The 24,832-nt window shown below is 34.1% G+C and overlaps 1 protein-coding gene across 5 annotated transcripts in view; it reads left to right on the top strand.

Moving 5' to 3' along the window:
• The window catches only part of STAG2 (STAG2 cohesin complex component), a 132,466-nt gene that overhangs the window by 58,081 nt on the left and 49,553 nt on the right, over window positions 1–24,832 (top strand). For all 5 annotated transcript variants that reach the window (XM_005889311.3, XM_070366351.1, XM_070366350.1 and 2 more), the window contains exons 5-14: window positions 4,545–4,641; window positions 8,871–8,947; window positions 10,751–10,955; window positions 13,159–13,310; window positions 15,822–15,895; window positions 17,011–17,134; window positions 17,933–18,031; window positions 18,125–18,204; window positions 23,053–23,160; window positions 24,010–24,121. In XM_005889311.3, the coding sequence (XP_005889373.1) occupies window positions 4,545–4,641; window positions 8,871–8,947; window positions 10,751–10,955; window positions 13,159–13,310; window positions 15,822–15,895; window positions 17,011–17,134; window positions 17,933–18,031; window positions 18,125–18,204; window positions 23,053–23,160; window positions 24,010–24,121 (1,128 nt within the window). The remainder of the gene's footprint in view (window positions 1–4,544; window positions 4,642–8,870; window positions 8,948–10,750; window positions 10,956–13,158; window positions 13,311–15,821; window positions 15,896–17,010; window positions 17,135–17,932; window positions 18,032–18,124; window positions 18,205–23,052; window positions 23,161–24,009; window positions 24,122–24,832) is intronic.

Below are 24,832 nucleotides of genomic sequence, written 5' to 3'. Positions count from 1 at the left end.
AGGGATCCCTAGGATATCCCTATTCCGGTAATTATAAATGAGAGTGAATAAGTACAGGACTCACTGTCAGTTTTAAAATAATTCTTTAAAAAGAAGAAATCATGCATGTGCCCCTAGTTCTATTAGATAATAGATGTTGAATTTTATTGAATGAGTTTTTAGTATACAATTTGATGGTTAAATTTTTAAATATATTTCATCATGATAGCTTGTATTGTTTACTATTTGTATTTGTATTTATTACAGTGGCCTTATATAAATTCTAGTATAATTTCTGTTTTGAGCTTCATGAATAACTTTTTGATAAGACATGGTGATATTTTGTAAGATTTCATTAAATATTTTTGTGTCCTTATTGATGAGAATAGCCCTTGTTCTACTTATCAATTGCTGCATAACAAACACCCCAAACTAAGTGATGTAAAAGAACAACCATTTTTTTATGTTATGCTTAGTGATTCTGTGGATCTAGAATTCATACAGAGGTAAATAGGGTTGTCTCTTCTATGCTTCCATCCATGATGCCTGGGGTCTTAGGTGAGATAGCTTTAATGCCTGGAGGTGACAAAAGCAGGGACTGTGATCATCTGGAGACTTTATTCATGTTTGGTGCCTAGTCAGGAGTGACTTGAAGGCTGGGCTCACCTAGAACTGGTACCTTCAGTTCAGTTCAGTTCAGTTGCTCAGTTGTGTTCGACTCTTTGCAACCCCATGAATTGCAGCACGCCAGGCCTCCCTGTCCATCACAAACTCCTGGAGTTCACCCAAACTCATGTCCACTGAGTCGGTGATGCCATCCAGCCATCTCATCCTCTCTCGTCCCCTTCTCCTTCTGCCCCCAATCCCTCCCAGCATCAGAGTCTTTTTCCAATGAGTCAACTCTTCGCATGAGTTGGCCAAAGTATTGGAGTTTAGCTTCAGCATCAGTCCTTCCAAAGAAATCCCAGGACTGATCTCCTTTAGAATGGACTGGTTGGATCTCTTTGAAGTCCAAGGGACTCTCAAGAGTCTTCTCCAACACCACAGTTCAAAAGCATCAGTTCTTCGGCACTCAGCTTTCTTCACAGTCCAACTCTCACATCCATACATGAGCACAGGAAAAACCATAGCCTTGACTAGACGGACCTTTGTTGGCAAAGTAATGTCTCTGCTTTTGAATATGCTATCTAGGTTGGTCATAACTTTCCTTCCAAGGAGTAAGCGTCTTTTATCTTCATGGCTGCAATCACCATCTGCAGTGATTTTGGAGCCCCCAAAAATAGTCTGACACTGTTTCCACTGTTTCCCCATCTATCTGCCATGAAGTGATGGGACCAGGTGCCATGATCTTAGTTTTCTGAATGTTGAGCTTTAAGCCAACTTTTTCACTCTCTTCTTTTAACTTTCATCAAGAGGCTTTTTAGTTCCTCTTCACTTTCTGACGTAAGGGTGCTGTCATTAAGTACCTACAAATGGTCCTTCCATGTGACTTTGGCTTCTTACTTTACTGTAAGAAGTAGCTTCTGGGGTAGAGAGACTGTACTGAGAGGCAGTGTCTAGTTCCATAGGGCTGCGAGAACCCAGTGCAGAAGTTGAATAGCCTTCTATGACCTAATCTTGGAAGCGTCGTTTTTACTGCACTCTGTTCTAGAGAAGGGGACATAGACTTCATTTCTTTTTGAGGAGCAATGTCAAACAACTTGGGGCCATGTTTTTAAACTTCCATAGTCACGTAATATATTCTCTTGATATTTATTGCTTGTATCATATTTGAGAATCATCTTAAAAATGTTTCTTTCATAAATTGAGTTGGTCGACATACACAAGCTGCTATAAAATATAGAAAAAGATGAAAATCTAGAAATTAAACATTTTTTAAGAAAATGTCCAATCTCCATGAGCCAGATAATTCTTAAATAATATTTCCTTTTTCTTTTTTTGTACATCAAGTTGTATGTATTTTATTAATTCATTTCATACTCAGATTCCGTATGTATTTAACTTAAAACATTTTCCTTCCTGAGTTTTTATTTTTATATTAACTTTTTTATCACCCTAATTTTAAAATTTTATTTAAAAATTGTTTTTATCTGTCTTGTGGTTTCCTCTTCTGTCCACAAAGGAATATAGTACTGCTTTTATTTATTTGCTGAGCTGTGCAGCATGCAGGATCTTAGTTCCCCAACCAAAAGTCAAACCTGCTCCCACTGCAGTTGAAGTACAGAGTCTTAACCACTGGACTGCCAGGGAGGTCTCAGCACTACTATTATTTTTTAGTTTTCTTCTTTTTTAAAAAAATTACTTTATTGAGATATACTTCACAAACCATGAAATTCACTGTTATAAGGTGTACATTTAATGGTTTTTAGTACATTCACAAGAGTTGTGCAGCCATCACCACAGTCAGATTTTAGAATTTTTTCCATCCCCAGAAAAAAAACCTCATGCCATTAGCAGTCACTTTCTCCTCACCTGACTGAAAGTCTGCTGCTGCTGCTGCTGCGTCACTTCAGTCGTGTCCGACTCTGTGCGACCCCATAGATGGCCTCCTACCAGGCTCCTCTGTCTCTGGGATTCTCCAGGCAAGAACACTGGAGTGGGGTGCCATTGCCTTCTCCGGACTGAAAGTCTAGGCAACCATGAATGTACTTTATATAAATTTGCCTATTCTGGATATTTCATATAAATGAAGTCATACAAATATATGATTGTTTTTGAGTGGCTTTGGTTTAGCATAATGTTTTTAAGGTTCATCCATGGTGTGGCATGTGTTACAACTTCATTATTTTTTATTGCCAAATAATACATTCCATTGTATGGATAGACCATATTTTGTTTATCTGTTCATCCCTTGATGTACCTGTACTTTATTTTTACCTGTTGACTTTTGTGAATAATGCTGTTATATGATTATTACTAAATAAGGTTTTGTTTGGATGTTTGTTTTTATTTCTCTCGGGTAATATACCTAAGAGTTGAGTTGCAAGGTCATTTAACTCTTTAACCTTTTGAGGAGCTACCAAACTGTTGTTTTCAATGCGACAGCACCATTTTACATTTTTACTAGCAGTGGTTTAGCATTCCGTTTCTCCAAATTCTTGCTAGCGTTTGTTATTGTCTTTCCTTTTTTTATTACAGCCATCTTAGTGGGAGTGAAGTGGTATCTTCTTGTGGTTTTGATTTCCATTTCCTTTGTGGCCAATTACATTGATCATCTTTGCAAGTGCTATATAGGCCATTTGTGTATCTTCTATATAGCACTTATTCCAGTCCTTTGCCTATATTTTTAATTGGATTATTTGGCTTTTTAAAATTACAGAATTACAGTTCTTTATCTTTCTGGGCATAAATTCCATATCAGATGCATGATTTGTAAATATTTTCCCCCATTCTGCAGGTTATCCTTTCACTTTCTTAATGGATTCCTTTCAAGAACAAAGTTTGAATTTTGGATAGGTCAAACTTATTCTTTCTTTCATCTTGTGCCTTTGGTCTAATATTTAAGAACGATTTGCCTAACATGATTATGAAGTTTTTCTTCTGTAAATTTAGTTTTACTAAATTTAGTTTTAGCTCTTACATTTAGGTCTTTGATCCATTTTCAGTAAAGTATTGTGTATGATGTAAGAAAGGGTCCAACTTCATTGTTTTGCTTACAGATGTCCAGTTGTCCCAGCACCATTGGTTGAAAAGACTAGTTTTTCTGTGTTGAATTGGGTTAACATCCTTGTCAAAAATCAAATGACTGTCAGTCTAAGGATTTATTTCTGGACTTGAAATTTTATTTCAGTAATCTTCATAACTGTCCTTATGCCAGTAGCTTTGTAATAGGTTTTAAAGTCATGAAGTGTGAGTCCTCTGACACTGTTCTCTTTTCAAGACTATTTTGACTATTCTGTATACCTTGCATCACCCTAAGGATTTTAGGATCAAGTTTCCAATTTCTGCTAAGAAGCTAATCAGCTGGCATTTTGATAGGGGTGGCATTGAGTCTATAGATCAGTTTGGAGGGTACTGTCATCTAACAACATTAGGTCTCCAGATTCATGAACTATCTTTCTTTTGGTGTTTATTTAGCCTTCAATTTCTCTTTTTTATTAATATGGGATTATTAGCACTCACTCGAGAAAAAGTGTTATTTTATTTGCATTTCCTCATTGACCCAGGCATTTACTTCTTTTTAAAAATTTTGTAAAGTTTTCATTCCACCAGCATTGTAAATATTTAGATACTACTAAGTGCAATACTTTTGTCAACTATTTTAATATTTTCTAAGATGTTTATAATATCACTAAGAAATTTCAGTTTATAAAGTTGATTCCTACCGTTTTCAGATTCCTTTTAATTCAAAAGTTAAGGACAATGGATCATCGTTATGTATAATCAGGTGATGGATTTACTGAATTTGATTTCATTTTATTGTTAAAATGTAAATTTTGGTATACAAATATGTATTTATTGAAGTAATGTGATGCCACTTATTGTTGCATCTTAATGACGTTGATCTGAATTAAATCTTAGAATGTTAGAAAAAGCTAATGTTTTTTCTCCCCTTCTTGCTGTAGTCGGTAGTAGATGATTGGATAGAGTCATACAAGCATGACCGAGATATAGCACTTCTTGACCTCATCAACTTTTTTATTCAGTGTTCAGGCTGTAAAGGTAAGATATATTTATTTTGGAATCAGAATATTCCCAAATGTTATCTTCTTTTTTGTTTCACCTAAAGATTATTAACATTTTGTGTGGAAAATAATGCCAAGATGTTGAGTTATTTGCATTATAACTATACAAAATATGTAAAGTAAAAAGAGTAAAGAACGAAGAGAGGAAGTCTGTTGAGACTGTTGGATTCTATGTGAAAGTTAATGAAGAACTTGGTAATTTATAATGTTATGTTACTTTTATTAGATATATTTCCCACTTTCAGCATCTGGTTTTAGGAACAAAGAAATGGATTAAGAAGGGAGGAAGAAGATAATGAAGAGATACAGGTTCAAGTGGCAGGGAATTGTAAAGTGTAGGGAGTTAAAAAGTGCCATGAATTACAGTAAGAAAGTAAGTAAGTAGGTAAGTAAGTAACTAAGTAAGTTAAGTAAGGTATTGGTGAAATTTCCAGATTTTTTCCCCTAAAAGAGAAACTCTGGAGTGGGGTCTTGTTTAAAGTGTTTATACTTTATTTTAAAAGATTTTGAATTAAGAGTATGGAAAATATAAAATGTAGAAATGTCTTTCCTGAGACAAAAACTTACAGTGCACACATTTGGCCAGAGGGACAAAACTGTGTAAATTGGGGAGTCTTATACCCTGATGTGAATCAGTAAATGAAGTAGTCAAGATCATGGGCAGGTTCTGACCTAGTCTGTCTCCCTAAACTTGGCCCATCCTTGAAATTCTACAAGAAAAATGCACAGGCAAATAAATGTTACAGAGTTTTCCAAGGCTATTCTTTTTAAAAATGAAAATGGCACCAAAAACATGGGCATTAGAAGTCAGGAGGAGGGAAGATGGCTTAAAAATAGATGGAAAAAATTAAGATGCTAAAGAATGGTTTAAACAGATCTGAAGAAAAGATCCCAAGAAGCAATCTACTCATTTAATTCCATAAAACTTCTTTGAAAATCCTGTCATTGAAATTGGAAAACAAGTAATATTATAAGAACTGATGCATTTTATAGGGTTGATCACAACTTTCAGTGCAATCTTCATATTAAATGTTATATGTGAGGCCTGATAGACAAATCTGTTAACTTCTTGAATCTATGGTCTTCATAATGCCATTAATGTGGTCAGTTTTGAGAATTTTTAAAAACGTCTGAACTTTAGAGTACAGAGAGTTGCCTAGTTTACTCAGCTTCTTAGCTAGAAATATCTGCGTATCAGTATTAGAAAATTCTACTGAATCTGCTCAGAGGAAGTGTTGTGGTAATGACAGTATGATAAACCAGATAAACTCTTTAGAAAATGAGATATGTTGATATTATTTTTATTTTGCCCATGTCCATTCCATCTTTCTGGAATAGAAGGGCACAAGTACGTATTTATTGTGTTGTGTAATTAAGGGCCATGTCCTTTCTCTTTAGATTTTTTGAAGCGGAAGGTTGATGACAAAACAACTGAACAGGTGCCAGAAATAATTTGATGAGTTGAAATTCAGTCTTAGTTGATCCATTATAGTTTCCTGATTAGGTTTCTAAATAAGCAGTTTTAAAACAAAGCCATAGTCAGAGCGTTTTCCCTTTATCGGATACATTCCTTTTCTGGCCTCATTGTATTTATAAATAAGGAACTTAACCATTCAACAGTTGGATATATCTTATCATAAATCAGGTTGTGAAGATTTTTTAAAATTGAAGGTATTGAAAACTTAAACACCACTATAATAATAATTTTAGAATCATGGAAGAGTCATAAAGTGGATTTTACCATGTTAAGGTCATTACGTACTTAAACATACTCAAAAATATTTTGATGGAATTCCTTTTTAAATGAATTAGACACATATTTAAGTATATACAGTGTACTTTAACCTATTCCTGTGGATCTAGGATTGTTATTATGAGTGTCAGTTATTTTACTGTAGTTAATGCTTTTTGTAGCTCTTGAGGTAGGTGGAGAGATGTTTGGCCCCACACTGAGTGGCTCCAGACCGCTCTGTGGTTGGTGATTCTGCAGCCAATGTTGTTTCCTTTTTTCTTTTCTGGTTGACTGTCACTTTTCAGTTTACCAGTTTTTAAATAACTCATTTCATGTCCCCCACACTTTTAAGGCAGTGGGATCTGGCCTGGTGTCCTGATGGCTCCTTCATACCTGCCTCAGAAGAATTAAATGCATGAAGTTTGTGACAGCCACTTTCTTTTCTCTTTATATTTGAGTTTATGACTGTTACATGATTTATTAGATGTGAGGAGGAGCTTTAGAAGTTTGTCAAGCTGTATGCAATATGTTTACTTTGACATATCTAAATGTTTATTTCATATAAATTATTTCAGGGATTGAGTTACTTGTTCTCTAGCATTACCAAATTTACAGTATTTGGGTATAAAGTATGGAAAGTTTTTGAGATATATTCATGGCTCTAAATAAAAATTAAAAACTCCTTCAAAACGTTTTTGAGAATGTGCTTCTTTAGCTGGAGAAATCATGCTTGCTTCCAAATTTGTTATTATTTGTAAACAACCATTTTTTTTTTTTAAGGTGGTAAGTAAGGGTTCTTTTACAGTACCAGTATAAATTGATATCACCTGGGGCTGGGCAACATGATGTTGACTAATAATGTCACAGAAATTATTTATAATTTCTCTTTGCCTTAGCATCAGTTTTCTCATTTGTAAAGCCAGGATTATAGTACCTGCTATACAGGCTTGTTTTCAGGGCTTAAGTGGCCGGTACATAGGAGGCTCAGTGGATGTTAGTTCATGTTCTAATTCTGCTGGCTTTGTTGGACTACTGGAAGGTCTTAAATTGCATGTCTATAGAGAAGGAGCTCACGTAGCTATTGCTCTTTCAGATTAGGAGTTGGAAAGACAGTATGATGTTTTGTTGCTGTTTTTAGTTTTATATACACACACATGCACACATACACAAAATAGAGCTTGGTCAATTGAAATACATCTATTAATTGTATCTAATTTTTATAATAAATCTCGTCTTCCTGTACCAAGACATTCTTTTATTTTTTGGCTACACCTTGCACCATGCTCGATCTTACTTCCCTGTCCAGAGATGGAACCTGTGCCCCCTGTATTGGGAGCACATAGTCTTAATTACTGGACTGCCAGGGGAGTCCCAAGACATCCTTCTAGATATTATTATATTTATAGTATTCATAGTGATTAGACTGGCAAAGTATAAATAATATAGAAATGTAGTTTAAAAAATTCACTTTTTACAGTTATTCTTTTTTTTTTTTTTTGGTGACACCCTATCAATGAAAATTCATGTATGACTTCTTGCATTGTCTCCTACTCATACTTTTTCCCTAGAAATTCCTTTTCTGATATTTGACATATACCTGGCTAACTTTTACACTTGTCTTTTATTTTTGAAACATATTAATATTTGATTAACAGTGTTGTGTTAATTTCAGGTATACAACAAAGTGATACAGTTATACTACTACTTGTAATGTGTATCCTTTCTCCCCTCCTATCCCATCCTCCTTTAAAAGGAAATGTCCACTATCAGATTCCTTCTCTGTGAAACACCTACTTACTCAAATCTTAATTCTTTTCTTTCCTTTTTTTTAGCCTATCTTGGTTTTTCCACTCATTAGGGCATTTATTATGTACTACCTTTAATACTTTATCCCTGCCAACCCCCCCACCCCATTATTCTTTGTTTAAACTTACAACTAGGTTACAGACTTCTGGATGAGCAGGAACTACAACTTACTACTTTTGTGTATTTGAAGTCCTTTGAGGTGGATGGTGGGATACAGTTGCCTTATGTACAGTTGTGCTTAATAAAGAAACCTGCCCAAAGTGAATTCTTCCTATTACTCTTTCCCTTATTTTCTTCAGGTTCATCCTCAGGGCTTTAAATGTTATCCTAGATGGCTACCTCATTATTGATGACATATGTTTTATATTAAAGAATTTAGCGAATATACATATTCTAGGAGTGAGTAAAGTGAGTTAGGTAGAAATGGCTAAGGCTGATTGTTCCATGAAAAGAAAGAAAAGATACCTGTCAGAAGTGTGGGTCTGTTTTCTTATATATGTTGAGAATGGTGTTTGTGCTTTATAGGATTGAGTATCATGGTGAAGATCACGTGATATAGAAGTATACCTTATTGTGTGACTGTAGACATATTAGTGTTAGAGATGGACTTAGAAGTTCTCTATTTTTTTATTTACCATGTATTAACTTCTTACTCTTGGAAATTTCAGGTGTTGTCACAGCAGAAATGTTTAGACATATGCAGAACTCTGAAATAATTCGAAAAATGACTGAAGAGTTTGATGAGGTAAGTTAATACCCTAAATATTGTGATAATTTTATGTACCTTGATCTTCAGAATATAAAATTTTGAATATTAGTGTTGTAGATAAAAGCTTTGGTAGTAGAAATCCAGTTAAATGATGGCCATGTGACCTTGGGCAAATTGTTGTCTTAGCGTAAGTTTCATCATCTGTAAAATGGAGCTACAAATACTTAAAGGGCTCTTAAGAAAACTGAATGCAATGTTTGAAAACTTCCTTAGCATTTTACAATGTCTGGCACATAGTAAGAACTAAATGTTAGCTCTTTTGTTAAAAAATTAAAATTTCAACCGAGAATAAAATTAAGTGCCCATGAGCATGTGTAAGCTCAGGCAAAGATAAATGCATGCAGGTATATTTTATTGTTTAAAGTCTTATTTATGTTTCACATGTGAATAACAAGAACAATACAAATACATAATAAATAGTAGCTTAGACCTTAGTTGATTATTATAGTGATGTCTTTGAAGTATTATTGCCAATAAAGACATATTTAGATTTACTGTAATATAAACTCCGTCAAGGCAGGGATTTTTGTTTGTTTTGTTCACATCTGTATTCAAGCCCCAGTAGTTTTTACTCTTCAAAACTTTTCGTTGTGAATTTTTAATTAGAAAGCCTTTCTCATTTGAGTTTTATATGTTTTTTTTTTTTTTTACCTTATTCAGATGAAGGAGCTTTCAACTATTTTTCTGAAAGATAAGAATTGTTAAAATGGTTTTGATGATCACTAAGTGCTATTAATCAGTCTCTAAGTTGTTGAGATGTAATTATGAGGAATGGTGTTCTTTTAACCTTCTGATATTAAATGTTTTAGTGAGAACTTTGTTCTCAATAGCTATTTGAAATAAGATACCTGAAATAAGATTTGAAAATACCAGCAAACCAAGTTGCTAACAACAGTTAAGATGCTACCTTTTCAGTATAGTGCTTAAATGAGCCAATCAGAAAATAGAAGAAAACCTTTTTTGTGAAGTATTGGGATCTTATTTTCAGATGAGACATAGTTCAACTTGTGTATGGCTTTACTTAAAATTTTTTAAAATATATGGCTCTAATGACAAAATTTAATTGTTAAAAAATTTACTAAACCATAATGACCTTAGGACATTCTTGTCAGAAATTTCTATGTAGTATTGGTCTCTGCGTTTATTCTTAAGACTTGTTTGTTTTTAATGATTTATGGAGGACCTCAGTGTATCTTTGTTGGTGAATGCCCCATATTATACATAGGAATACTTGAGTACCTGTCTTTACAGGTCATTCTAGCTTGTTTTCACTTAAAAAAAGTTATTGTTTACATCTGCCGAGTATTTGATATCCTGAAGCTAATAAAAACATACATTGTAATCCTTTGATTGTTTATAAGTCATACATGAATCTATTAGACTGGCTGAGAATATGATTTCATCATGTTGAATCATTAAAACAGGCAACTTTGGTTTGATTTTTGCTCAGTTTTGTTTTAAAGAAATTCAGTGACTATATCTTTGCTTATCAGAATAAAGTTTTATTTGATGGGAGAGGCTTTTTATTTTGGTATGTAATTAGTATATATTTTCATTGGTTGGAGTGAATTCAGACTATCCATTTTTATCTTAAATAAAAGACCAGATGTGTTCAAAGGTATCTCTACCTTTGCATATTATTCTTCTGCCTACTTTTGAGGATTTATTATAGAAGATGAGATAAAGGAGTCTTTTCAGCTTCTGCCTAGAGTATTTCAAAAACAAGTTTATTGAATTATGGGTTTTAAGTGAAATTGCTGTTTAAAATTTCTATTTTAGGATAGTGGAGATTATCCACTTACCATGGCTGGTCCTCAGTGGAAGAAGTTCAAATCCAGTTTCTGTGAATTCATTGGCGTATTAGTACGGCAGTGTCAATATAGTATCATATATGATGAGTACATGATGGATACAGTCATTTCACTTCTTACAGGATTGTCTGACTCACAAGTCAGAGCATTTCGACATACAAGCACCCTGGCAGGTCAGTATTTAGAAATCTTTTTTTGCATTTTCTTAGGTTAGAGATGAAAATGGTTTTCATTAAAAGGAATGACATTATGGTGACAAATTAATTTTATTTATTAAATAGCCCCTAAGAGCACATTCTCCCCTTTCCTCCAACTCCCATGAATTATGGAGAATGGAATGATAGTTTGGTTCTCTGAAGACATACTATAATTTTCTTGTGTTAAACCTACTTGATTCCTATCTACCTCTTCTCCCTTTCTGTGGCATAGTAATCTGTTTGGTCTTGAAATATGTTTTATCAGGGAAGGTATTGACATCAAATTTGGGGAGCAGTGATTTTGGATATGTAGTTCTAAATGACCTGTGTGCATAGTCACTACTAGCATAGTCCCAGTAAGATTGTCCCTATAGGATGATGCTTATTTAACCACATCAAAAAAGTTGGTTTTTCTTATGCTTCTGAGTAACTTTAGGCTGAGTCAGTTTCTCTGATTTTTACATGAAATAAGTTATATTTTTAAGGCTCACATGATTAATTCTAGAACAGTGATTTTTGATGTTGATGTTGATAAAATGTCCCCGTTTCTCTTTTGTGCTAAAGGTAAAATTGTTCATATACCATTATTGAATATGTGCCTTTTAATTTGAGTATGAGTAAATTGACCAGGCATTAATTGTTAAGTATTCTATGCATTAATGATAGAATATTTTGATTTCTACAAAAATTTTTCATTCTCTAAATGTGGGGATATTTTTCCTTTAGAGTATTTCCCTAAAGAATTAAAGCTGTGATTAAAGATGTTCTTTTGCTCAGCCCTCCATTAAAAAAAATGCAGACAGTCTCCCTGTAGGTTTTTAGATTTGAGGTCACAAATTATGAATGTGATTGATCTGTGTACTTAGGTAGCTTTGATTTTAAGAACTTGAATGGTTAAAGTAAATTAAAAACATATAATGGGCAAGGTGAATAATTTTAGATCAGAATGAGAAAATGGTTTGCTGAGGGTATACAATAGCTCAGAGCAGAAGATTGGGAATCTCTTTTAAAGAGAGCTGCTGCTGCTGCTAAGTCACTTCTGTCGTGTCCGACTCTGTGCCACCCCATAGACAGCAGCCCACCAGGCTCCCCCCGTCCCTGGGATTCTCCAGGCAAGAACACTGGAGTGGGTTGCCATTTCCTTCTCCAGTGCATGAAAGTGAAAAGTGAAAGTGAAGTCACTCAGTTGTGTCCGACTCCTAGCGACCCCATGGACTGCAGCCTACCAGGCTCCTCCATCCATGGGATTTTCCAGGCAAGAGTACTGGAGTGGGGTGCCATTGCCTTCTCCGTTTAAAGAGAGCTAGTAGCCAGAAATTAAGGTTTAGTTTTGTGGTGTTCTGTCATGCAGTGAATCAGGCTTGAGAAGTAGTCTGATCTAAGCTGAAAAAAAAGCATAATATGTTCAGATATTTCAATTAATAAGTTTGAAATCACAGGCAGTGAGTTCTGTCTCAGTAGCAAGAGTTCAATAACAAGGTGGAGATCTGGAGAAACTCTGATACAAAGCACTTCATTGAGTGACATTTTACTCTGTACTTTTGACTTTTTATCTTGATCTGTCTTTCATAATTGCATCATTGTCTTTATGATGATATATAATAAGAGTAAAATTAAAGGAAATCAAATACTGATAAAACTGTCCAACATTTCTACACACTGTACTTTGATAAAAAGCACTTACGTTCCCTCCCCCTTTGGTTGCTGGATAGCTAAATGACTGCTGTATTAGTCAAAATTTATTTAGAAGGTAAATCATGATCTCTTGAAAAGGTCATTGTAGGGGACCTATCATTGAATAGTGAGCATAGTCTAGAGTAATATTATCTAGTTTTGAATCTTGTTTTAACTATGTATATGAATTGTGTAGTTTGAGGCAGATTTCTTAAGCTCCCTGAACTTAAGATTCTTCATGAATGAAATGAGAATAATATTTAATTTGAGGGCTGTTGTAAGGATTAGGAGTTAATCCGAGAAATACTTAACATAGGTAACTGACTGACATATAGTAAGTATTCGATACACATTAGCTGTTGTTGTACTATTATTGTCATTTGTAGCAGCTGTATTTTTCTATTAGAAGTGGAACAGCCCATCTTGTTTTTAATTTTTCTTAAGTAGATCATAACTTGTAAATTTTTCTGTGAGACTAATTTCAACATTTTCCATTTAAAAATAGCTATGAAGTTGATGACAGCTTTGGTGAATGTGGCACTAAATCTTAGCATTAATATGGATAATACACAAAGACAGTATGAGGCAGAACGGAATAAAATGATTGGAAAACGAGCCAATGAGAGGCTAGAACTCCTGCTACAGAAGCGGAAAGAGGTACACTCTTGTATTGAATATTTAAGCTGTTAATGTGTGACCAACTTAGTCACCATTAATTATGATATATAACTTTTCTAGTTCATCAGATAAAATTTTTTGAAAAATTTAAACAATATGTTTAAAGTTGTTTATACATCTAACTTATTTTTATTGACTGTCCATGCCAAGAGTACCTTCTGTATATATTTCCTTTCTGTGTGGACTAGGATTAAGAGTTGAACTCTTCAAGTAAGGAGTCCTGGGCCAGTCTGACAAGTTGTCTTATGCTTTATTGTTATTCATGTCTACTGTGAAATTCTATCTCCTAACTCTACCCTCAATTTATTGTCGGGATCAAATGAGGTTTCACTTATGTAAAATCCCTTTGAAAAATAGGGATAAGCTATTTATGGTGTCATAATCCATGTTTTTGGGGTGTGTGTGTGTGTGTATGTTTTGTGTGTGTAGTGTAAGAGACCCTTGTGTAACATTAATGACTGACCACCAAATTCAACTTTGAATGAGGAAAATGTTTTTTCAGTTCTATGCTAAAAAGTAATTAATAAAATTTTTGGTATTGGGGTTTTTTTTTTTTTTTTGGCCATGCCATGCAGCATGTGGGATCTTAGTTTTCGGACAGGGATTGAACCCAGGCCCCAGCAGTGAAAGTGCTGAGTACTAACTACTGTACCACTAGGGGATTCCCTCGATGTTGTGTTTTTTTATTTAAATTCCTTCTTCATTGGTAATATAATATTTTGCTATCTGATATTGGGAATGTTTATTTTTATTTTGAATAGGCAAAGTCTGATGTTTCAAAAACATTGCTAATGTAGTTGAGCTAAAATATTTGCCATGGGATATTTGCCATGGTATTCCATAAATTACTTGATTCTGACATTTTGTGGGGGTGATTGTAGTAACTATAATTTAAAAGTTGGTCATTTCTGAGATAGCCAATAACTTTTAAAAGTGCCCCTTGCCCAAGAAAAGCCAGAAAAATCTTGCCCACATTTCCCCCATGCCTAAATTTTTCTTTTTCGTAAACATTTGAACCATGAAACCATTCAAACATATGTTTGAACTGTGCAGATCCATTTACACATGGATTTTTTTTTTTCAGTAGTAAATAGTACAGTTCTTATATGATCCATGGTTGGTTGAATCTTTGGTTGTGAAACCTTGTATGTGCAGAAACCGTGGATACAGTGAAACTGCATATACAGAGGGCCACCTATAGGTTTTACTTAGATTTTCAACTGTGCAGAGGGTCAGCAACCCTAACCCCTACATTGTTCAAGGATTAACTGTAGTTCAAATGAATTGACCTTTTGCCCTTTAATTTAGTTAATAAATTGCATTGGATGCTTTATTAGCTGAACATAATGTATAAAATTATGGCCTTATTCTGAACATAGAATGAATGGATATAAAAGAGTTTTGAGTTTAAAATTCTTCTATCACATAAGATATTAATACTTCTAGGTTGGGTTGAGTTTTTAAACATGTTGAAAGCCCTCCTGTGCCTTTGATTGTGCTAATGAATACAAGTACGTGCCCTGTTCGCATTATTTGGAAATGTGAGATTACACTTGTGAAAAGAAAAAAAGTGTTTTATGAAAACACAGAACATAATTCTGAAAGCTAATTGATACTTAGAGTGTGAAAGATTTTTCTTGTAATTCTGAAGCTCTGAATCAATTTTCTCTTAACTCTAAAGCTCTGAATTGAAAATATATGGAAGTAAATAAGTCATCCAAGATTTGAAATGTTTAGTTGATTATTTCAAGTGAGCCTTGTTTCCCTTAAAAATATTTAGCAAGAAGACAAATTTTTTGCCAAGGCATTTTACTCAAACTTTTTTGTTCTTTGATTAGGCAGTAGATAACATGAGTTAATTTTCAGATGCTAAAGACCAAGATAATGAAGCATTGTTATTTTTTTATATGAACATAAATGTTATTTAATAGATAAGTAATATAATAAAATGGGCTTCCCTGGTGGCTCAGAGGTTAAAGCGTCTGCCTCTAATGCGGGAGACCCGGGTTTGATCCCTGGGTCAGGAAGATCCCCTGGAGAAGGAAATGGTAACCCACTCCAGTATTCTTGCCTGGAGAATACCATGGATGGAGAAGCCTGGTAGGCTACATTCCACGGAGTCGCAGAGAGTCGGACACGACTGAGCGACTTCACTATACTCACTAGTATAATAAACTACTTAAAAGATTTCTTTACATACATTTATACAATAGAAATATGTGACCATCTGAAAAAATTAGTCAACCAGCTAAACATTAGCAATGACATTAACAACAATGTAGAAATATTCCAGATATCAAGGGAGTTTAGCTACCTTTTATGCAACAGCTTTTAGTTTTTCTATGTGGACACTTTTCATTTAGTGAAATTAAAAATTGCATGAAAATATCAAAACTCTGGAGAAACATACATTTGTGTTTGTACCAACTTTTACAAGTTCTTTTGGTTGTTTTCTATTATAATTGCAAAGCAATGATGTGTTCTTTTCAGCTTCAAGAAAATCAAGATGAAATAGAAAATATGATGAATGCAATATTTAAGGGAGTGTTTGTACATAGATACCGGTAAGTCAGGACAGTTTTTTCTATGTAACTCTTATTCTCTTCAAGTTTGGTTATTTAGTGGTTTAGGCAATATAAATTTAGTGGTAACAGTGTTAAGAGTAAGATCAGTGTTAGAATCTAAGGTCTTCCACTGATTGGGACACTCAAGACAAGTTACTTAACTGCTCTGAACTTTATTTTCTATCTGAAAAATGGGGGAATGTTGTGCTCGACTTGTAGATGCCCAGAAAATGGAAGCTACTACTGTTACTAAGAGTGAGGGTACAGAACACTTAATTGCTTTTGGATGTACTGTGTTAGCCGAGACTGTACATTTTGATTCCTGATTCTTTCCTCTTCGATTTGAATATCAGTGGGAAAATTTGAGTAGATTTAAGTGAGTTGTTGCCCTTATTTTGAATGAGCAGAAGAAAGAAATAGGTAGTCTTGCCACCATTTCTGCAGTAACCTGTTCTTTAAATATTGGTGGCATTTTTATTTAACTTTGTCATTTTCTTAATTTGGCAGTTACTAAATCAGGTTAATACTTGCTTTGTAATATCCTTTTGTCCATTCTTACCTTTTTATTTCTACTGTCACCATTACTTTAGTCTATTCCTTCATCATTCTAGAGATTATTGCAGTTGTCTTAAAACGTTCTTTTGTTGAATCATTCCTCTACTCAAAAGCGTTGAATGACTTACCAGTACCTACAGGATGAATTCAGAATAATTTATATGATGTTCAAATCCAAATTGAGCTTGGCCTCAATATTAGGTGTAACTAATTCTCACCTGGAAAATACACTGTAACCAGACTAATGTTCCGACTGTCTTCTGAATACACCGTGCCCAGCAGGTGTGAATAAAGGCTGGGGTATGACATGATAGAGAAGGTGGGAGTTGGATTTTGTTTGTAGGTTTATTGAACTTTAAATATTTATTTAGTGATAATTGTACTTCGACAACTAGACTGTAAGCTTTGGGCAAATGCTTCAATTCTTCTTGTAAATCCCCAGTAATACTTAAGGTAGTGGTATGTTCATAGTAGGTATCAAGTATTGGCGTTGCATAAAGAATCCACAAGTCCTGTGGTATACTGATACTAACATGCATAATTTTCTTTCTTCCATGCAGTGATGCAATAGCTGAAATCCGAGCTATTTGCATTGAAGAAATTGGCATTTGGATGAAAATGTATAGTGATGCCTTTCTTAATGACAGTTATTTAAAATATGTTGGTTGGACTATGCATGATAAGGTAAGATATATATAGTGCTTTTCTTTCTACACATAAGCATAGCTATGTGCTACTGTCATTCATAGTGAATTATCTGCATATACGTGTAACTGGGAGCACATTCCTGTAGGCTTCTCTCCTTTATTCTTCTCTATCTGTTCATGAATATATGGTCTCTATCACATAAAGTACCCTAGATTTTTGAATCTTGGGCACTGATTTAGCCTTTGATCATGAAACAATTTTTGTACTGAAACAACAGGATCATGTAGGTGATGGTGGTAGTGGTAAGACATTTCTTAAGAATAGTAAGAAGAATTCTTACTCTGTTAATATATAAGTGCTACATATATACATATACTTAAATTTCTTTAATTTTGATTCTATTGATAAACATGTATCTTAGCCAGATTATAAATTATCACTTGGCCTCTAACCTTTTTAATTTTTTTTAATTGATCTGCCTTTCCCTTAGGCTGTCTCTTCACCTAGCCTTGATCTTTGTATATATCCCTTACAAATATTATCTTCTATAAAGGAAAACTTACTGTGAAATATGCTAATGTCATCTTTCCCAATAACATTGCTCTGAACAAATTTTCAAAATATTTTCATTTGACCTACAGTAATAGTAACCCAAAGGTATTTAGTCTAAAACGTATATATTGATTCCTATTTTTGCATTGTCAAGGATGAGAGTTTCTGAAGAAATACCATAGTATAGAACATATTTAAAGTAGAAGATGTGGTATATATCTTGTGTGCTCAGGTTGAAAATATGCAAAGTTTTAATGCATTTTCTCCTCTCATTTAATTCAGCAAGGTGAGGTAAGACTCAAATGTCTCACTGCTCTACAAGGGCTTTATTATAACAAGGAACTTAATTCCAAACTGGAGCTATTTACCAGTCGGTTCAAGGTTAGTATTACTCTAAGTATTTAACATTTACCTGTTATTTTCAAGTATTTTTCTCTTGGTTTCCCTTTAAGAATATTTTTTTTTCATCCTTAGGATAGAATTGTTTCTATGACCCTTGACAAAGAATATGATGTTGCAGTACAAGCAATAAAATTACTCACTCTTGTTTTACAGTAAGTATGTATTTACTGCATATTGCTAATGTCTACATATCTTAAAAATACATTAGTGTACTTGGTTTAAATTAATCTACGTCATGGCATCCGGTCCCATCACTTCATGGGAAATAGATGGGGAAACAGTGTCAGACTTTATTTTTTTGGGCTTCAAAATCTCTGCAGATGGTGACTGCAGCCATGAAATTAAAAGACGCTTACTCCTTGGAAGGAAAGTTATGACCAACCTAGATAGCATATTCAAAAGCAGAGACATTACTTTGCCAACAAAGGTCCGTCTAGTTAAGGCTATGGTTTTTCCTGTGGTCATGTATGGATGTGAGAGTTGGACTGTGAAGAAGGCTGAGTGCCGAAGAATTGATGCTTTTGAACTGTGGTGTTGGAGAAGACTCTTGAGAGTCCCTTGGACTGCAGGGAGATCCAACCAGTCCATTCTGAAGGAGATCAGCCCTGGGATTTCTTTGGAAGGACTGATGCTAAAGCTGAAACTCCAGTACTTTGGCCACCTCATGCGAAGAGTTGACTCATTGGAAAAAGCTCTGATGCTGGGAGGGATTGGGGGCAGGAGGAGAAGGGGACGACAGAGGATGAGATGGCTGGATGGCATCACTGACTTGATGGACGTGAGTCTGAGTGAACTCCGGGAGTTGGTAATGGACAGGGAGGCTTGGTGTACTGTGATTCTTGGGGTCGCAAAGAGTCGGACACAACTGAGTGACTAAACTGAACTGAACTGAGATTTCAATAACCTGGAGTTTTACAGCAAGAAGTTTAGTTTTCTCATGTAAAGTTGAGAAGATAGGAAGAGAGGACCATTGAAGTAGAATATTCTAACTGAGCTGGGAATTCATGTGTTTGCATTCTTGACTAGTTTTCTTTCAATTTTACTGTCTTTAGATGCTCTTGAAATTAAGTTAAACACTCGAGTGTGTTAAATTATGTGTATTGTATTTTGTCACACTTTTAGAAATATATTACTGAAACTTCTCTGTAAACAATCTGAATTTAAAACATATTATGTTAAAATGTAGGATTGATGCAATTCAATTTTCCCCTTTTTAAAAAGATTGTGGTGATATATGTAACATAAGATTTACCATTTACACATTTCAGTGTACAGATCAGTGGAATTAAGTACATTCATATTGTTGTGCAGCCACCATCACCATTATCCATCTCCAGAGTGTTTTTTATCATTTCATACTGATACTCTGTAAAGGACTGCACAGTATGATTTTGCATCATATTGTCTACTTTTCATCTCTGAATTTGACTATTTTAGGTACCTCATATAACTGAAAGTATGTAATATTTGACCTTTTATATCAGGCGTGTTTTACTTAGCATGATGTCTTCAGGGTTCATCCATGTTGTTATATATCAGAATTTCATTCCTTTTTGACACTCAGTATACCACATTTTATATATTCATCCATCAGTGGACATTTGGGTTGTTAACATGACCCAGATAGTTGCTTTTTATTTTATTTTTTTATTTTATATTGGGGTATAGCCATTTAACGAATGGTGTTGTGATAGTTTCAGGTGAACAGGGAAGGGACTCAGCCATACATATACATGTATCCTTTCTCCCCAAACTCCCCTCCCATCCAGGCTGCCACATAACATTGAGCAGAGTTACCTCTGCTGTATAGTAGGTCTTTGTTGGTTATCCATTTTAAATACAGAAGTGTATACATGTCTATCCCAAATTGCCTGTCACAAAGGGCCTTTTAACAACATTCTAATTCTGATACTCATATGAGAAAGTCATCATGTAAGATCAGCCAGCAAAATTCTGATAAAAACTAATGAGAGATGACTGCCCACTATGATTTTAAATCAAAATTATAAAACAACATTGACTTTATTACTATTATTACTAATTTTTAAAAATTGACGTGTAATTGATTTATTATATTGTGTTAGTTTCAGGTGTACAGCAAAGTGATTCAGTTATACATTTATGTAGTAGGTCCTTGCTGGTTATCTGTTTTATACATATCACTGTGTATGTGTTAATCCGTAACTCCTATTTTATCTCTCCCTCTCCTCACCCTAGTAACTTTTAAGTTTTGGTAGTGGTGTCTAAACAGAAATGAGTGACACAGAATAAAGTATAGAGACAAACTTAAATATATCTAGGAACCTAGTGTAGGGTGAGGATGGTTTTATATCAAAATAAATGATGTTATGACACTTAGCTTCTATTTGGAGGAAAATTAAATTGGATTCATATTTCATTCCTTATACAGAAATAATTTCAGGATGGATGAAATGTCTAAATGTAAATAAATGAAATAATTAAAAGTGTTAGATGAAAACTGAGGAGAAGATTAAACATTTTAATTTTATATGTAAACTGGCAGTGTCTTTCTGAGAATGGCATAAAACCTAGACATTAAAAAAATTACTGAATTTTAACTACATAAAAAACTACAAATATGTATGTGCCATAATGTACACTCAGAAAACAAATGACAGACTTGGCAGGAGATTTGCACTGTAGGAGTCACTTTCAATAAATCAGTAAAAAGAACAGAAACCCAGTAGTAAAAGAGTCAAAAGTTAGGGACCATGTCACTGACACAAAAGAAAATAAAAAATTAAACATGCAAAAAGATTATTGGTCATACTTAGAGACATGTATATTAAAATGAGACTTTTTTAACCTACTTTTTTACAAAGATTAATGTGTTTGGTAATACACTAGTTGCATAAAGCTATGTAGAAACAAACCCATAAACTTTATTGATGGGACTATAAATTGGGATAGCCTCTTTGGGGAAAGCTGTGAAAGTGAAGTCTCTCAGTTGTGTCTGACTCTTTGCGTCCCCATGGACTGTAGCCTACAGTCCATGGAATTTTCCAGGCAAGAGTACTGGAGTGGGTTGCCATTTCCTTCTCCAGGGGATATTCCTGACACAGGGATTGCACCCGGGTCTCCCGCATTGCAGGTAGACACTTAACCATCTGAGCCACCTGGGAAGCCCTGGTGAAAAAAGCTTGGTGGTATCCAAAATTTAAAATGTTCTCAGTCTCTAACATAGTACTGTTTGTAATAGGATATTGGAAATATTCTAGATGATATCAATAGAGGAAGAATTAAGTTAATATATAACAGCTAATACAAGCTCCTTATAGGGGTTATCTCATTTACTGCAGTAGTCCTGTGTGAGGAGTGTGGTTGTCAACCCCATTTATATGAAATGGACTACATTGCAGTTATTACAAAGAAGGTAGCTCTACCTCCTAATTTAAATTCGTAGGTTGAGATTAACACTGTTACATATAAAATAGATAATCCATAAGGACCTACTGTATAGCACAGGGAACTTTGCTCAGTACTCGGTAATAACCTTTATGGGAAAAAGAATCTGAAAAACAATAAATATGTGTGTATGTATAACTAAATCATGTTGCTGCACACTTGAAACTAATGTAACATACATAGTAAATCAACTATATTCCAATATGAAATAAAAATTAAAAGTCAAAAAAAAAAGGTAGCTCTATATACACTGACGTTTTCTGAGAATTCATTTAACTGGGGGGATTTTGAGCAGTCTTAACCATTGCATTTTTCTTTGGGTTTATAAAACTGTCCTGAATTAAATAAGAAAATAGTAGTACTCTACCTAATTTCTATAGCTTCTCCCCTCTTCCTCTGTAATACCATGTGGACCCCTTTTTTTGTTGATTCAGCCATGTATATACCTAATAACTGAAACTTTCAGGGACATTCCTTATGCGTTAAAATTAGTGAAATATCTCAAATTTGGTGTAGTTTGATTTGAGTCAATATGTGTGTGTATTTATTTATGTGTAGTTATAAAGCAGCAAAAAGCATATTAGGGGGAAAGAGGCCAGAACTTCAAACACAGGGTCTTGGTTTAGAAAACCCAGCAAGGTTTACCCTGGGATTCTGTGGTTGATGGGCCTAATAATGACTTTGATTTACCAAGATTTGTTAGGTTTACTTTCTTCTCTTAAAGTAAGATCAATAAAACAAGCACTATATTTTAGTGAGTTTTTTTTAATGATAAATTGTAATTAAACATCTTTGGCACTTAAATTTTATTATTTGGAAAAATTCTTTTGCATTGTTTTATATGATGTTTAGTACATGGTGAATGAAGTATTATTCTTCATCACTGTGAGGTAACTGGGGTGTTAGTATATTTTAACGTTGTAAAATTGTGTCCTTAATATTACCATGAAATACATGGAAAGTGTTTTCTTTGATTATTAACTAAGCTCCAAGTGGTTCAAATGGTAAAGAATCGGCCTGCCAATGTAGGAGACAGAGGCAGGACACGCCAGTTCGATCCCTGGGTTGGGAAGATCCCCTAGAGGAAGAAATGGCAACCCACTCCAGTATTCTTGCCTGGAGAATCCCATGGACAGAGGAGCCTGGTGGGCTGCAGTCCATGAGATTTCAGAGTCGAACATGACTGAGGACACATGCACACACTGAGCGTGCCACTACTTTATTTTCTATGTTAGTTTATATTATTTTGTCTTCATTTCCCTTTAGCACACTTGTTGCATGGTTATTTCTCTTAGTATCTATTTCTTTATGCCCGATATTCACTCTAATTTTAGGTCTGATCTTGGGTGTTCACAAAATACTCAGCTCTTTTGTCAGAGGATGCTTTTACTAATAGATGATAATCAAGTAAGGTTGATTTCTTCTTGAAACAACTTCTTAATGACCTGTTTTTTAAAACACAAGTTTAGGAGTGAAAATGTACTATTTTTTAATGTATGAGTATGAATTTTTGTACTAGTAAACTTAAAATTACAGCATTGTTTTGAAAACTGCTATTGCTTATTTGTTTTCAGGAGTAGTGAAGAAGTTCTTACTGCAGAAGATTGTGAAAATGTCTATCATCTGGTTTATTCAGCTCATCGGCCAGTAGCAGTAGCAGCTGGAGAATTTCTGTACAAAAAGTAAATCTGCATTTCTGTTGTTCATTTTCTAAAGTCACTTAACGGCAGTAATTTATTGTGTTATAAAATATATATAAATATGACTTATTAATAATTTATTCAGTACAGGTCTTAAGCCTATTTTTATGTATTTTTGCATATAATAAAAGTACTTTGATAACAGTTTGATGTAAGAACCACAAGAATCCTTTAGTCTCTTCATTTATATTGCTGTTTAACACTTCAGATTAGCTAGTAGCAGTGTGAATATCTGATCACCAAAAATATTCAGCAGCTATCATGTAGTGGTTTTAAAGAAAATGGAAACATATGGACTAAACTATATTTTTGTAAGATTTTATTAAAATGCTCATTTGAGGTGACACGTTTATTAAGAGTACATGATACGAAGTATTTATGCTATAATTTTTTATTCATTGTTATCCAGTGATAACTTTTTTGTTGTTTATAAGAATGACCATGATATCCATAGAAAAAGGCCACTAAGTTCAGACTTTGGGATAATTGTACAGGAAGGACAGGAGGAAAAGAAATGTCATTTTTAAGGAGAAGAATATTTATATTTATGTGCATAAATGGTATAGGTTAGCTATTGTGATACTTTTGTAAAAAGAAATGATTGCATAACATGCAGTAAGATTTTCAAAAAGAAATCATTCAGAAACATTTAGAAGTACCATCAAGTGTGAAATGGAAAAGGTTTACTTGGGTATAATGTTGGACAGTACTGTACCTACCCAGCTCCAATTTATTCCTCTGTTAGTTGCTTAAAGATGGAATCCAGACAGGTTTTTAAAATTTCTTAATTAAGAAATATTTTGTTTTAAAAGTATTTTGCATTGATCTTAGGCTCTTCAGTCGTCGAGATCCAGAGGAGGATGGAATGATGAAAAGAAGGGGACGACAGGGTCCAAATGCCAACCTTGTTAAGACATTGGTTTTTTTCTTTCTGGAAAGTGAGGTTAGTTGATGTTGTTCATTTTATACTTCCGGTTGGAACAATTCGGAGATGGGGTTAAAATGATGTAAATCTTAAAATCTTCCAAATATCACAGTAAGTGTTGGATAACATAGAGTTATACCAATTTATGTTAGTAAGATACTCAAATAATATGATTTATATGTAATGCTAAGAGCATAAATTTTGGAGCTAGAAAGACCTGATTACCAATTTGACTTCTCTACTTCATATTTATATAACCTTGATTCGGTTACTTAACCTTTCTTAAGCCCATTTTCCTTCTAAATGTGTGGATAACAATTTCTTAGACAACAGTGAGATAACCCATATAAAACTATTAGCACAGATCTAGCATTTTGTTAGTTCTCAATATTTGGTACCTGTGATGATGATTGTTGTTTTCTAGTATAGAGAAATACAGTTGGTTTTTGCATATTGCAGTTTTGCTAAATTCACTTTTAACGTAAGTTTTTATTAAAATTCTTAGGGTTTTCTGTAATATGCAATCAAGTCATTTGCAAGTAGTGATAATTTTACTTTTTCTTTTCCTACATTCTTGCCATTAGTTTCCCCAGCCTTATTGTACTGGCTAGGACATTTAGTAGAATGTTGAATAGAAGTGGTGAGAGAGGATAGATTTGGATTGTTCCTGATCTTAAGGGAAAAGCATCCAGTATTTCAGCATTAATTATGTTGTTAGTTACAGGTGTT

The sequence above is a fragment of the Bos mutus genome, chromosome X (assembly GCF_027580195.1).
Source record: "Bos mutus isolate GX-2022 chromosome X, NWIPB_WYAK_1.1, whole genome shotgun sequence".
Lineage (NCBI taxonomy): Eukaryota > Metazoa > Chordata > Mammalia > Artiodactyla > Bovidae > Bos > Bos mutus.
This window is presented reverse-complemented; position numbering and strand designations above follow the sequence as displayed.